General features: G+C 35.4%; 1 protein-coding gene across 2 annotated transcripts in view; it reads left to right on the top strand.

The window, feature by feature from the left end:
- Positions 1-16,131, top strand: part of pigh (phosphatidylinositol glycan anchor biosynthesis, class H) — a 38,516-nt gene that overhangs the window by 13,295 nt on the left and 9,090 nt on the right. The window contains exons 4-5 of one of the 2 annotated variants that reach the window (XM_055016243.1): positions 13,907-14,065; positions 15,005-15,508. In XM_055016243.1, coding sequence (XP_054872218.1) covers positions 13,907-14,041 — 135 coding nt within the window. In that variant the 3' untranslated portion in view covers positions 14,042-14,065; positions 15,005-15,508. Of the gene's footprint in view, positions 1-13,906; positions 14,066-15,004; positions 15,509-16,131 lie in introns of those variants that run through there. The other variant, XM_055016244.1, reaches the window with a different exon arrangement.

Raw genomic sequence — 16,131 nt, forward strand, 5'->3', positions numbered from 1 at the left:
TATAATAATAATGCGAACAATAATAACAATATTATTAATCATAATTATATTATAAATAATAATTATATTAATAATATTAATAATCATAATAATGTGTAAATAAAAAGGGAAAGAGAATAAAATAAACAATAAAATAAATAAATAAAATGTTAAAAATGAATTAGACTGCAAATAGACAATAATAATGATAATGATAATTATTATTATTATTATTATTATTATTATTATTATTATTATTAGTATTATTATTATTATTATTATACTGTGTAAATAAAAAAGGGCAAGAAAATAAAATAAACCATACAATAAGTAAAGTTAAAAAAAACTAAACAGATTGCAAATAGGCAATAACAATAATAAATAAATAAGTAATTTAATTAATTAATGATTGTAAATAAATGGTTAAAAGAGAATGAAATAAACAATAAAATAAAGTTTGAAAATATTTTCATCGAATAGACAATGAAAATAGACAACAATAGTAATAATTAGAAGTTACATCAATAAGTGCATTTTTATAAAAACGGATAGCAGCATAAAACAAACACTAAAATAGATACAGTTAACAAACAGTTAACAGCAGCAAATAGATTTCAAAAATGTTACAAGTCAAATTAGCAGCAAGTGTAATGAAGGGATTATGAGTCCCAAAAAGAAAGTAGAAATGTGCAAATTAATCAGATTTGTTGCCTGAGAATGTGAAAATGTGTTGAGTTTGTTCAGTGGTACCAAACTGTCTGTAGCTGTGATTCAGTCAAAGCTACTGTAGTTAGAATAATATGTAATGTAATAATAAGGCATTTTACTTCAGAGGAGGGTCTCGTAGTCATGATTAATCTTTTTTTTTAATCATACAACTGACAGAAGAAGACGCCTACACATCAATTTGTATGATCTTGATGATGCCGTTTAATGTTTTTTCAACCTCTTGCTGGTGACTCTTATTCTAACGTCTGAGTTGATTGTAAATGTGAATCATGTCGACTCTTTAAAAACAAACAACTCCTCTGTGGTAATTACAGGCTTCTTTTCCTTCTCGCCTGATAATAACAAGCAGATATGTGTGTCAGGGACAAGCATGGCTGCTCTCTAATCAGTTGTTGCATACATGTGAATTATGAAGCTGTGACGTCATTGGTTGAGAAATACCCTCACGGTGACCACATGGCAACGGCACGCGATATGACATCACACGTAAGAGACAATAGACAGGATCAGCAAGCGAAGACGAGAATAGAAGTGAAGATGAAAGATGGGATTACTGAGCTGGAGCCTGGATTCTTTAAAACTCTGACTTTCTTGTGTATACGTACAGTAATAATGGTCTTTTAAATTCACATTTATGTGTAAAACATATTTTAAAACAACAAGAGTTGTTGTTTGAAACTGAATTTACACATCTGGATTGAGGTCAGGACTGCTTATAAAACCATTTTTTAATTTACCATGACAATGACTGATACCTTGATAAGACTATTATCTTAGATGTTTATCGGGTGTCCTCAACGGAGGCCTTGTTCTCTGCAAAGTAATTAACAGTGTGGATCCTGCAGGCTGTCTCGGGGTTCTTGGGAAGCCCCACGGCAAGTTTCTGTTACATCACCAACACATGACACATCTGCAGCACACTCAGGTATCCATAAAGAGTGGAAGCCTGTATTTAAAGACCTCTGCTGTCCGGGTTTCCATCTGTAGGGGCGATCCAGTCGGGGAAAGTCGTTGCGGTTTCTCTGTCAGGGATAATCTATAGCTCCAGCCTCGTCTTGTTTTCTTGAGATCGTTGTCAACAGGCTGCTCTACGTCACCATTTCAGTGTTGCCATGGAATTAATTAGCAGCGTTTGCATAATGTTGCCACGTTATGTTCACTCTGTTCTTCATTTGAATAATTTAATGTAGGAAAAAGGCAGCAAAAACACATGAATACCTCCTCTCATTACATTCTATATTATTTTTACGCTTTCTTTTTCATACATTTCAATTTTGGCTTCTTTATACTCCTACTCCACCAAATTTTGTGCTTTTTTGCCTCTCTGCTACCAGCTAGGGCTGCAAATAATGCTTATTTATATCACTGATTAACCTGTCAAGTATTTTCTTGACCATTTGACTACTTGTTTGGTCTATAAAATGCCAGAAACTGTGAGAAATGTCAGTCAGTGTTGCCAAAAGCCAAAGATAACATCCTGAAATATCACGTTTTGTCCACAACTCAAAGATATTCAGTTTACTGTCACAGAAGAGGAAAGAAACCAGGAAATGTTCACATTTAAGTGTTGAAAAACATTATCAAAAAATTATAGCATGGAAAAACTACCCGTAACAGTTCTAAAAAAATTAGGTGATCCTTCAGTTATCCTAATCAGAATTAGAACTACCTTACTGCAAAATGCACAAATAGAAAAGTATAAGCATTAAATGTGAAAATGTGCATTGTACTAAGAAAATAAAATACAGTATAATAAACAGTAATGGAGTTATACTTGCTTTATTCCACAATCACTAAGTATATTTAACTACTTCTAATGTACTAATACATTTACTGCAAGAAGTGACACTAAAATAAGTGTTAAGACAAAAAAACTAATATTTTTACTTTACTCCAGCAGTTTAAAAAATTAAAGTCTTTAAAAATTTAAAGAAAAAATAAATAAAAATAAAATGTATGATATATATGTCTCTCTCTCTTTCTCTCTCTCTCTATATATGTGTGTGTGTGTGTGTGTGTGTGTGTGTGTGTGTGTGTGTGTGTGTGTGTGTGTGTGTGTGTGTGTGTGTGTGTGTGTGTGTGTGTGTGTGTGTGTGTGTGTGTGTGTGTGTGTGTGTGTGTGTGTGTGTGTGTGTGTGCGTATTATACATATGTGTGAGACATGTGTTATTGCACAATAACTAAATATGTTTTACTACTACCAGTATACTAATATATTGACCATAAGAGCGACACTTATAGTTAGGGAAAAGACGCCTACCTATTTATTCATTTATTTATTCGTGTGTTCGTTGGTTGGTTGGTTGGTTGGTTGGTTGGTTTCAGACATGCTGCAGTATCATAAAGGCAAAAGAGGAAATAAAACAAAACAAAACAAATCCAGAACCTAAGATACTGTCTGTAAACAAGTAGGATGAAGTTTATGTTATTAACTCCTGCCCGTTACATGTCCGTACATCTCATATCTTGCTGTTTCTTTCTTAGAGTTAAAAAATATATATTTGTTGGGGTCTTTTTAAACACCCAAAGCCACACTATACAATATGTCAAGCATAGAAACCCAAAAATAAAGCAACAGGAATAAGATTAAAGTGGACATAATGTGAGCTTAAGTTCTAAACAAGCTGTGATTTGAGCTGGAAGGTGAATTTTAAGTGAAAGAAATCAGCCAGGTTGCTTAATTTGAAGCATAAAGACTGGAACCATTACACTGATGCAACTCTGAGATCCTGATTCATATCTCAGTTTCTGTGTCAACCACGTCTGCACACTCCTGCAATGGTGGCGACACAAACAGGCTGAGTAAGCCGATTTATTCCTCTATGAGTAATCGGACAGCAGTCAGTCGCTCTCTGCTGAACAAGTCCAGACTCGGCTTACTGCTCCGTCAGAAACTACATGAAACAAACGATATCTGCTGTCACTGACCTGCAGGCCTCACTGAGGTTCTGTTTATTTACCTGCATCATCACATTTCCCTTCACTGCACATGTGTGTCATCTGTACGTGTTCATGTGTGCGTCTCCACACGTGTAACACAGCGAGGCTTGTGTTGAGGGCTGTGTTGTGTTGTTTTGCAGTGGATGTCACAACACCCCCAGCCTTCCTCCTCCTCCTCTTCCTCCCCCATCGCCACCGCTGTGAGAACACCTCACCCCCTTGATTCCCAGACGTGGACACACCCAAAGTACAGCAGACTCACGTCCAATCACAGCAGACACTTCCCCACACTCTGGTTAACTGTCACTTTTTATAAATAGGAATCAAAAACAGTCACACACTAAAGTCACAGTTTACTTTTTGTTCATTGGAGCCAACGATATCACAGTATAAACCAAAGCTGGCAAGATCAGACACTAAGATAAGATAATGTCAACTTTTATTGACCCAACACCGAGGAAATTCACACGCTAAAGCAGCTACAGTGGTGAAAAGTTTCATGTTAATCAAGTCAGTCTTGAGTTTCCAATGACTACTATAACTTTGAATTTTCTGTCATAGAATCATTGAAACACAAAAAAACAATCATGCATTTTGTTTTTTTCACAGCTTTGTTAAAGGTCTTCTGGAAATATGGCAAAATCTGCTGGGTCAAAAATACACATGCGGCAACTTGAAATATCAGTTTCAGTGATGTAGAAAGTTGTGTTAATCAAATTTGCTTACTACTTTCATGACCTCTTAACTTCTTGTGAGTTATTACAGTTGGCTACAGCTGCTGACTCCTGAGATTATTTAAATAGAACCCATGTAATCCACGCATTAGACTCGGCCACAAACACTACAGTGGGAAAGTCTGAGGAGCTCAGCAAAGATCTGAAAAAAGCAAATCATTGACTTGAGCAAGTCAGAAATTCTCTTGGAGCCACTTGAAAGCAGATAAAGATCCCAAAATCATCTTTGCAGTTGGATTTCATGTGTTTATCAAATTTTCCTGGTTTCATGGCCTCTTAACTTCTTGTGAGTGATTACAATTGACTACAGCTGCTGACTCCTCTTAGCCAGTTTAAATATGGCTGATTTCAAACATTCAAAAATACATACAGCATTTCTAATATTTGGTTGAATGTCTTTTGGCCGTTTTCACCTCAGTTCGGGTCTTTTGGTTTCCATCGACAAGCTTCTGGTTTATTGTTTACTCCTCTGGAAAGAATTGGTGCGGTTCAACTAAATTTGTTGTCTTTCTGACTCAGACATGGTTCCTTATCACAGTCCACAGGTTATTGATTGGGTTTAAGTCAGAACTTTGGGGTGACCAGTTGATTTAACCATTTCTTTACTTTCCACTGCAGTGTTTGTGGCTGAGTCTAATGAGTGGATCAAATGGTTCTATTTAAATTGGCCCACCGGAGTCTGCAGCTGCAGTCAACTGTAATCACTCGTGAGAAGTTCAGAGGCCACTAAGAAAATTTGATTAACACAATTTCACTGTATTTATATTTTTGACCTAGAAGGTTCTGTCATGTTTCCAGAAGACCTTCAATGAATCTATTTAAAAAAAAAACAAAATGCATGATTATTTATTGTGACAAAGATTAATGTGTTTCAGTGATTCCAATCCAAGTTATAGGAGTCCTTGGAAACTCAAGATTGCCATGATATACATGGTCTCTACAAGTTTATGGAAACGTTTGTTCTCAACTTTAGAAGCAAATGAAGTGTAGTTGGAAGCAAGATGTGAAATATAAAAGTACAATGAGGATAACAATAAAGATATAATATGTAAACCTTTCCCATGTACAGATACAGATAATGTTCCCAAATGTAGCACTCATGTAGAATTATACTTAAATTTATACAGATTAACAGTGCTATATTTCTGTTATTGCACAATTGAGAAGTTAGAGATAGAAAAGACCTGTTGTAAATCATGTTATTGCACTTACAGAGCTTTAAGAAACAAAACCAGTCGTTGTTGCATTAGAAGGGCTGTAAAGAGAAACTGTTACATGATGTAAAACTCCTACTACTACAATACATCATGTCTCACCTATACAATATTGGGTCTTTCTTTGCATTTTACCAAAGAAATCATGCTAATTACATTGTTTTCCAGTGCATTGTGATTCTCTGCAACTTTTCTGTTGGAAGTGCTCCTGTTTTAGTCAGGAGCCAAATCACTCACACACATCTCCCCTTTTTGTCCTGCAAATTAATTCTGTCTTTTCCCACTTTTTTTTGGCTCTTTTAATCCACAACCAATGATGTGTATCTTAGCCCTGATAATGACGACTATAGCTGCGTCACTCAGCCCCCATCAGCAGAAAGCCACCACTCACACTTTTTAATTTAAATCAGAAAGAAGGTGTGAAGGTCGCTTGTACTCACTGTTCTGGGGAAAAAATGATGTCGTTTGCTGGTGAATTTCAGGAAAAAAGCTCCTCAGATGTGCCCTGGGGGAAGGACAATGTGTTGATAAGACTTTGGCACTTTCAGTGAGTAAACCATCAGTCAGACTTTCATCAGATTACATCAGAGAAATGAGTGTGGACACACAGAGGACTGATTTTTTCACAAGAAACAGCAGCAAGAAATTGTAATGCAGCTTTTGCCTCGTTCAGGTGCAACTACACATCAAAATAAGCATCGGTGATGAAGAAAAACAGCAATTATACTTGAATAAATAAAGTTTCAATTAAATAAAGCTGGTAAAAAAGTAAAATTCTGCTTTTTTTATTATTTCGGTCCAATTGATTTTCCATGTGTCTCTTATGCAAGGAAAAAAATCCTGTATTGTAAGCACAAAGAGCAAAAAATTAAAAAGTAAAGAGGGAAATCAGGAAAATCATTGTTCAAAACTGTGGTGATGCCATGACTTTCAATAATAGAAGTGTGAATTTAAACTCTACAGTTCTTTTTTCTGCTTTAACAGATATACTGCTGCCATATACCCAGAACGTTTAATAGCTTATATACAGCCTGAATAAAGACGTGGAATTAATTATTTCAAACACGTTAATATCGACCAAATTGCTAATGAATGCCTCAACCACATGATTTCTACGTTAATTTCTAAAACATTATAACTAGAAGAAATGAAAGTTTAATTTATTCTGCTACTTCCTTTCAAATATTTTCTTCTAAACTCAACAAAGACAGCATTTAACATTTTCTTTGCTGTTATTTCCTTTATTTTGTACAAAAAGCAAAGCAACAAACACATACCAACAGAAGCAATTTCTGCAAATGATTAAAAAAAACAAACCTTTCAGGCTTTTAGAAGAAATCTCATTTCAATTTGCATTATAAGCAATTATAAAAGACATGAACACACGAAAATTTGGAAAATTTTGCACAACAAACACAACGTACATCACGAAACACACACAAAAATGTGACATTTGAAAGAACTTAAAATTGTATATTAATCTGTACTACTTCATGTAAAAGGAAAGTTACCTTGAAGTTTGCAATTTTGCCAATTTATGTATTTACCTAGATGTAAAAGTAACATCAGATGGTAAAAGTAGTGGAGCTAATTTTTGCACTTTTGCTGGAATTGTGCTGATTACCAATTTAAAAGGAAAAAAAACAACAACTTTGAATCCACACAAGTAAACCTCCTTCATCAAAGCAGAAAGATAAGAGATGAATTCAAAGCACTTTACTTCAGTTACAGCTCAAATACATTATTTCCAGTGATCATGATTAAGATAAAAGTATCAGTCAGCAATGATGCTTTCACACATTTCTGCCTACTTTAACTTTAAACATGAACTTCTCAGAATACCAAGTGCTGCAGTAGCTGGTTTTGTTGTGTATGTCTGCTGCCTGCTAGTAAAGCTAAACAATAGAAGTCACTGTATGTTTGTGAATAAAAAGAGCATCATATTACAGACACACTGCAAACAGGGCAGCTCATTTCTGTCCTTTTCACAGCTTCAGAGGCATGGAGGCCTGGTAATGTCCTGGCCATCAAGCAGCATAATGAACCTGGAGATGAGGCCTGTATGAAGTGCTAATCATCTCACCTCCAAAGCTGCACAGCTTTGATCGTGGTTGGTCACTCTGAAGCCATTAAACAGCTTTAAACTGACCTTGCAGAGAAGAAAGATAATGAGCTAAATGGCTCCAGCTTTTGGAAACGACTAACTTGTGCAGAAGGAGCCCCGGCCTCTGATTAAAACAATGTTTTTTTAAGTGTTTGCATATGAGCCTGCGTGTGTAGTCGCATGAATGACAAACGCTGCAGATCCAGAGTGTTGACTGTGGGACAGAAATAATCGTTGTTGCCTGCAGGCAAAGCCACAGTCGGGAACTGGGACGATTTTTACTGGCTCCGCTTGACATCGAAACTGGCAGTTTATGTTTTCACAGAAATAAGGAGAGTTTTTTTTTTTTCTTTTCATCCATAGACTTACACAACAAAAATGACTGACAGCTTGTTTTTTGTTATGCAAATGAGCGCTGCATTGTAAAATAATCTGTGTTGTCACTGTCATTTTTAAATAATTTGCTGGTGTTTGTCCTTTGTTTGCAAAATGACAGATAGTAACTAGTAAAATAACAGGAAAAAACTGTCATTAACATGTTAAAAACAGAGCAAAATATCCACATCAAAAATCAGTTCAACCTTAAAATTACACTTCACATAAATCAGCAAAAAATTTATATTATTTTGTCATCATCCGAAAGAAAAATCATGTTAATGATTATTTTTGCAAGTCCTGTCTGGTAAAACTACAAATAATATCTGGTAAAATCACAGAAAAAAGTATTAAATGCATGCATTACATGTTGCCCGTATAACAGCTGCACTTAAATCAGCTAGAAACATCATTGTTTCACAGATACTTGCTGTTATTTGAAAAAAAAATATAATAAGGATTGAAAAACGGCTAATCATATTTTATTGGTATTTTACAGATTTTCCCTTTTTATCTGGTAAAATCCCAGAAAAATAATATTACTTAACATGTTGACTGTAAAAAAAGTATTTAAAACTGTTAAAGAATATAATAATTTTAAAGATATTAGCAGTTACTTGAAAGAACATTTATATATAAGTGAGTGAAATTGGCATTTAAAAAAAGTTTTTCTATATTTTTCTTGCTTTGTTAAATTGCAGATAAAATCTAGTAAAATCACATGAAAAAGTATTAATTTATATGCCAATTGTAAACAAAGTTTTTAAAAAAGCATTTAAATTGGCAAAAATCTACCAATTTTACAGTCTCAATCAGTATATGAAACACAGGATTAAAAGCATTGATCGCAATTTATTCTATTACAATCTGTAACTGTAAACTGTAAATTACACTGTTTTACACCGAAAATACTAATTATACTGATAACAAATACAAATTTGTTGATTGTTCAAAATGATCAGATCATCATTTTAAAAATCAGCTAAAATGTCATTGTTTTACATGTATTTTTGCAGTTATTTTTCATGTTTTTTCAGTCGTGCTTGCTGTCAGATTTTCACAATTTTGTATGATTTTTACAGTGTATGTGTAGTTTACATAGAAAATATAGGGCAATAGCAACTAGCAAAATAATTGAAATGTTTTAGCTCTTTTCTACCTTTAACCCAGTCATAAAGCCATACACATCTGCCACAATCAGACCCAAAAAGGTGAAATACAACAATAACAAAACAACCGACAGATATCATGTTTGTGTGAAAGTGTGAGTCCAAAGTTGTGCCAAGTATTCCTCAAAGCATAACTGCTGAAACTGCCACTCTGGACGCTGGAGGATCAGCAGCTCTGAGCCAACTGCTTCATCCCGGCCAGGTGGACCTGTCAGGGCACCTGCTGATTCCCAGGACTTGCTGCCAGCATTTGACAATGGTGAAACCCAGCAAGAGTGAAACTGGCCCGGAGCCAGAGGAAGAGCGTTGACTCCTCCTGAGAGCCGGGGATCCTGGGAGGAGGAGCAGCCCATCGCAGAGGAGCTGAGAAAATACATGACTAACCCTGAGAAGAGAAAGAGAGGAGGAGGAACACTTCACTGAACTCCTGGGAACAGAAAACCTGTCCAATTGCTCAATGAGTGTGACTGAACAACCTGTAAGCGTCTGTGTTTGCATCATGTCTGAGTGTAAACAACTGCTGGAACTGGAAGCTTTCATGTGCAACGTTTTCGCATTAAAGCATCTAAAAACAACTGGACCAGTGTGCTGCACTGGAAAAAGATCCCATAAAAAGCAAAGCAAATTATGCAGTTATGTCTTAGTTAACTTTAAACCTAATAAGAACATTATTTGAAATGATAATTACACTGTAAAAAATAAAATCTGGCAGCAAGGGTGCCTTAAAAGTAAGCTGAAAAATAGTACAATAATGCAGTGTTTAAAACCTGTAATAAATGGTGAAAATAACAGAAAACATCTGCAAAATAATAACATTTAAGAGAACTTAAATACACCAAAACAGAGTGATTTTATGGTCAGACATTGTAAAATAGCAAATTACATATTTTTTTGATGTAGACATTCTGTACAGATTTGGTCAGTTTGAAAAAAAAGATCATAAAGAATAATACTTTTTTCATGTGCTTTACTAGATATTATCTGTAATTCAATAAAACTGGGAAAATATGTAAAATAACAGTTTAATAATAAAAACATTAACCATTTTGAGTCCTTAATATATATAATTTTTCTTTTTAAAGTGAAATAATGGAGAAGAAGATTTAAATACAGCATAGCAAGGTAAGATTATAGTCACACGCTATACGAATATAATGTTTTTTCAGATATTTGTCATTCACGATGCCAGGTGATGTGTCATGTATTATAATAATGCACTAATATGACCATATTTAAATAATTAGCAGCCTTTTGCACTGCCCAAATAACTAACTGTCAAGTTTATTTATTTATTTTTTTTTGATATTCTTTATTTTCAATGTGAGAGCTTCCAGACCATAAAACAAGGGGTACATTAGTACATTGATACATTTTTTGCCGCTCACATTTAGTTATTTATTTATTTTTTTTTATAATACAATTTCAACTAACAATAAAAATACAAAGTACCAAAGAAGACGAAAGTGTTATTTCTAAGAACTCACGAACAGGGAAAGATTCATGTCAGTCTATAGAATAATAAAAAAGGGGTGAATGTTTACCAGGAAGTTTGTAGACAGAATTTTAAACATTACCGGATCGAAAAGCACACTTGGACAGAGACACAAAGTTAAACATCTGTGTTTTCTTTTTGTAAAGAGTGTAGATATTCAGCCTGTTTGGACCACAGTCTAATAAATGTTTCTTTCTGAAGGCGAAGAGAGAAAGTAATTCTTTCCATCAGATAAATGTCATTCACAATACTTGTCCACTCCTGTAATGTGGGTGGGTCAGGAAGCAACCAATGACTTGTAATTACCTTTTTGCCAGCGGTTATCAAAATTCCAAATAAATATTTATCAGCTGCTCTAATCTGTAAGTCCAGTTTTCCTAAAAACAGTGTGGAAAACTGCATTGGTAGGTTGGTGTTGATTATGATCTTTAAAGCTTTGTGGAGCTCTATCCAAAACAGTTGAATCAGATATGGGGAAAAGTGCCACTCCTATGGATTCTGCTGCAAGTATTTAATAGACTCAGAGGAAATTGTCCCAAACAACGAGAAGCAACAAACTTCAGCTCCTGTCAATATAATAGGCATGACTGCAAAGATTTAAAATTTTGAGTTAAGTGAGTGATGAAGGTGTATTGTGAGTTTGGTAGACAAACTGACTTTTGCTCTCTGCAATGTTTTTGGATGAATATTATTGCTGGAATGTGTAAAAATTCTTCCCTAAAATCACTTGTGCATGTTTATCCATAAATGTGTCTTGGTGCAGTTCAAAGTTGTGCTGTGTTGAAAGTCATATTTAAATGTTATTACATCAGATCTATAAGATTGCTGGTACAACTTCTGCAGTAAACTCAGCAGGATGTTTATGCCGACATGAATCCCACATGTTCTGTTGCCACCAAACAATGTAATGGAGTGCAGGTCAAAATAAAAAGGTGAACATTCCTCTATGCAAGAAAAATCCTTGCATAAGGACTGAGCAAAAAAATTAAGACTTTTTATATAGTATTCAATGAAAAGAATATTTTTAATAAGTGTAGTTACAGACTGTTGTTTTACCAAATGTATGCAACTTCCTCACTATCTCATATGGATCCTGCTGCTTTATGACGCAGCAGCTATTTAATAAACTCAGAGGAAATAGTCCTAAACACCTGGAAGTAACAAACTAAACTTCAGCACCTGTTAATGTCTGATAATAAACATTAATCTAAGCTGTTAGTGTCTGTATTAATTGCAGTAGAGTTTCATTATTATGGACATGACAGAATAGATTCTGATAAAATTGTAGAGGAAAGTGAGCGATAAAAGCTTTGGCACAAACTGTCTTATGCGCTCTGAGATGTTTTTAGCCAAATATTTGTACTAAAGTGTGGAAAAAGTTTTCCCTTCGTCATTTGTGCGTGTCTATCTGGTAATTTGACTGGGTGGAGTTTAGACTTGTGTCAAGTTGAAAGTGAACTAGGTCTGGCCTAGTATGATTGCCGGTAAGACAATTATGGAAAAATGAGCAAGTTGTTTATTTAGAAGTCAACACGTTCAGATGGCATCAGATTAACGACACAGAGTGAGTAAGTATAAAAAGAACTAAAAATGTCTCAATGCAAGAAAAATCCTGTCTTGTCCTGTCTGTCCAGAAAATTAACACAAAAATAAAGAATCTATATGAAGCAATCGATGTAGAGATTAATTATAAAAATTTTGCTATGGCCGCTGTTTCTACTTGCGTAAATGCTCGCAATTTTGGAGACACTGACATGGAACCTGCTGCTGTTTGATGTTACATTTATTTAATAAACTCAGGAAAAACTCCTTCAAGCAACTTCAGCTCCTCTTTTAAGTAAACAAAAAAAAACAGATTATGTTAATTGCAGGCAAGAAATATTAATCTAAGCTGTAAGTGTGCGTATTTTTTTTATCTTAATAAAAGTCTCATTTTTATTGAAATTAAATTGTGTAGCCTAATAAATTTGCAATTTTAAAGTGAATGAGAAAGTAAACAAAAAGGTGTGAAAGGTAGAGGTCTTTCAGACTTAAAGAGTCTTTGGTACCAAGCACTGTTCCCTCTAAGCTGCGCGCGTGCGCAATTGCGCACTGCTGACACGGTCTCTGCGCACAGAAAATCTGCGCTGCGCACAAAAAAAATCCAACCTAAATTGTAAATAAAATAAACACATAGCAATTCATTCTGTGCTATTTTTCAATGTGAGTCAGTGAGTGACCGGTGACTGGCTGCTGCAGCCAATGATGCGATTCACATACGTATTTACCACAGACTGTATATAATGGTATTTACGCAGCTAATCAACGTCAGGCGTCCTTATGTGCAGCCATCGTTGTTCTCATAGATATGAATGAGTAGATAGGACACGCCCCTTTGAGCTGCGGCTACAGCGAGGCTAAGCTAGTGGGGGAAAAGTTTCAGTGCATTCCGTTGATGTAGACGGCGTGAAAACGGAAACAAGTATGCCGGCTCACTATGCTGCATACAGTTACACACTACGTCATACGATTGAGACAAGGAAACTTGGAATGACTTTTCATAGGTAAGAATAGTTTTTGGCTCTTTTTTCATTATGAAATCTTGTTGAGAGCTTCCAGTCTATGAGAGCTAACTAGTTAGCCACTAGCAAAACGCTAAGGCGAGCTAGCAGCTTGACAACCAAATACCAGATGATTAATAGTAGCTGTAGTATAGTTGTACAAGCAGTAGTAGTAATACTAAAAGTACAAGCAGCAGTAGTAGTATAAACAGCTGTTAGAGTCGTAGAAGTAGTATCAGCATTTGTAATAGTATTACAAGTTGTAGTAGCAGTGCCAGTATCAGCAGCAGTTAATGTACTACCAGTATTACTAGTAGTTGTCACATTGCTATTACTACCACCAATACTACCAATAGTAGTTATAAAGCCTAACTCATGTATATCCAGATTACCATCTATGTTCTTCCTCCAAACCCATTTTATGATTGGGATTACAGACAGTTCTTTAGGACTGCTCTCAAATAATTGAAATGTTACTAAACAAGGTTATACTTATCAAATTAAATAGCTCTGGTCTCCAGTATATTGGCGAATTCGGTTCTTTGTACTTAATTTATTAGCATGATTTCTTTTTAATATGTTATGTACAGACTTAATTACTTCTCTGTCTACTTGTCTTACTCCATGTAGGTTTCCCAGAGACTATGGGTTGAGGAGGAAGTGGAAGTTTGTCGGCTTAGACCTGGTGTCATTCCATCAGTGTTAAACTTCCCGGCTCATCTTGGAAGAGTACGTGCCAGAAAGACCACGACCAAGCAGCCTTGAGATCTTAGGCAGCATCTCCCTGAGGTGGGTGTCAACGGTGTTCACAGTCAGGTCTGTGGTAATCCCGTCAAAAAACAATACAGAAAAAAATCTAGATTATAAATCAACACGTAACCAAAGCACTCTGTGTATAACGCCATAGTATAGGATGTAGTTCAGAAAATGTCAAAGTATAGTATGCTTTACTCAAGAATAACATAGTATGGCCTGTAGTTCATAGTACAGCATGTTGGCAAGAAAAAAACAACAAAACATAGATTATTATGTATTTCAAAAAGCGCAAAATGATAGGATTTTGCCTAAAATTGTCATGTATGATATGTGGTTCAAAAAATGTCATAGTGCAGTATATTGTCAAAATAGTATGTAATTCAAGAAAACATCAGAGTATAATATGTCATCTAAAAAATGCCATAGAATAATAATTTCATTGCACAAGTAAAAGTATAGTAACTTTTAAAACTGTTCGAATTCTTATGTGTTGCTAAAAAAAAAAAAAAAAAACTAAAACAAAAAAAGTCAGTAATATGTCAATTAAAAAAGCCTATGGTATAGTGTGTCGCCCAACAAACATCATAGTATAGCATGTCGCTCTAAAAACGTCACAGTATAGCCTTTAGTCCACAGCTGTCAGTAGGTGAGGAGCAACACAAAAACAGTCCAAACGCTGGTTTCCAGAGGGTTAGACGAGAATTTATTTGAAAGAGTAAGTTTACAACAACACAACATGTGAGGGGGTTAAAAACAAATGGGTGTTAGTAAAATAAAAATAAATCAACAGAACTAAAAGTGAACTTCACGTTGACATCGATGGGCATTCCAACCAGGAACAAAGTAAAAGATAATCAATAGGAAAAAAAAACTCTTCCTTTTCACCTCTTAAAACCCAAAAACACACCGCAGTAGCACCCTAAACTAAAACTACCAATGGGTTCCCTGTTTTCCTTTCTGAACAATTCAAAGGTCCCTCTCTATCTCCCCACACATCCACCAACCACTGGAACACATCTCCAAAGTTCTGCTGGGCCAGCTCAGCTTCCCCTCAGAAGAAGTGCTGCCACCTGCCAGATGAAGGAGCCTTTTGAGAGGCAGCTGGCATCGTGATTGGACTGTACTTTGGTCTGTTCCAGTCCAGCTTCAGCTCCAGAGACGGCAGGCGGGACGAGTCAACGGAGGCCGGGTGGACGAAGGCATGCAGCTGAGTACAATACAGAAAACAACAGAGGAGGAGTACAGCGGCTCAGGGCCAGAACAAACAGTGTAGCATCGTATGTCTCTTAGAAAACATCATAGTACAGCCTTTGGTATGAAAAAACGCCATCATATACATCGTATATTGTACAAATAACAAGTCAAAGCAAAGAGACATACATTGTAGAATTGTAGTAATTGTGGGATGACTGATTTACTGATTATCAGTATTTTATTTTTTACTGATTTACGGTAATAAATACATTTAAAAATGGCGCTACTTTGGCTCTGAACCTTTATCTACCTGTGGTTGCTCTGTCTTCTGGAGTGATTTGATTGGTTATACGTAACGAATAAAACTCCTTTAACTTACCATCTGTAAACAAAACAAAAACGTATCAACAAAGTTTTCTGTTAGAGTTTGTGTTCTTCTAAGTTTAACTCCAAGATTTTAAATACTTTCATTTACTGCAAATGAATATCTACTCCAGATGTCTCACTAATAATCATTATCAGCCTTACAAAACCACAAAACACCCCTCTATACTCGACCACACTTAGTACAGTGTGGTTCCCCCTTCTATAAATCTGCTTGGAATCTTCCACTTCCTGTTTGTCAAAGTGGCCTTCTACCTGGACAGGTTTTGTTGGAGCTCATGCAACAAACATTTTGGGTAACTGCACTTTAATATGGATGGATGACACTGAATCAGAGTCTGTTTTAATGAGACTGAGTTAAGATGTGTAGCTCTGTCATTAAATAGTAAATTATTTCTCAGAATTCACAGAGAAAAGTCTGAAATGTTTGCTAGGTTAGCGTCCCTCATGTTCTTTGGCTAAGCTAAAGCTAGCTCTCGCCAACTTCTGGATCTCTTGAGTTGCTTGTTGTTAAATTATCT

This window comes from Amphiprion ocellaris, chromosome 12 (assembly GCF_022539595.1).
Source record: "Amphiprion ocellaris isolate individual 3 ecotype Okinawa chromosome 12, ASM2253959v1, whole genome shotgun sequence".
Classification (NCBI taxonomy): Eukaryota; Metazoa; Chordata; class Actinopteri; family Pomacentridae; genus Amphiprion; species Amphiprion ocellaris.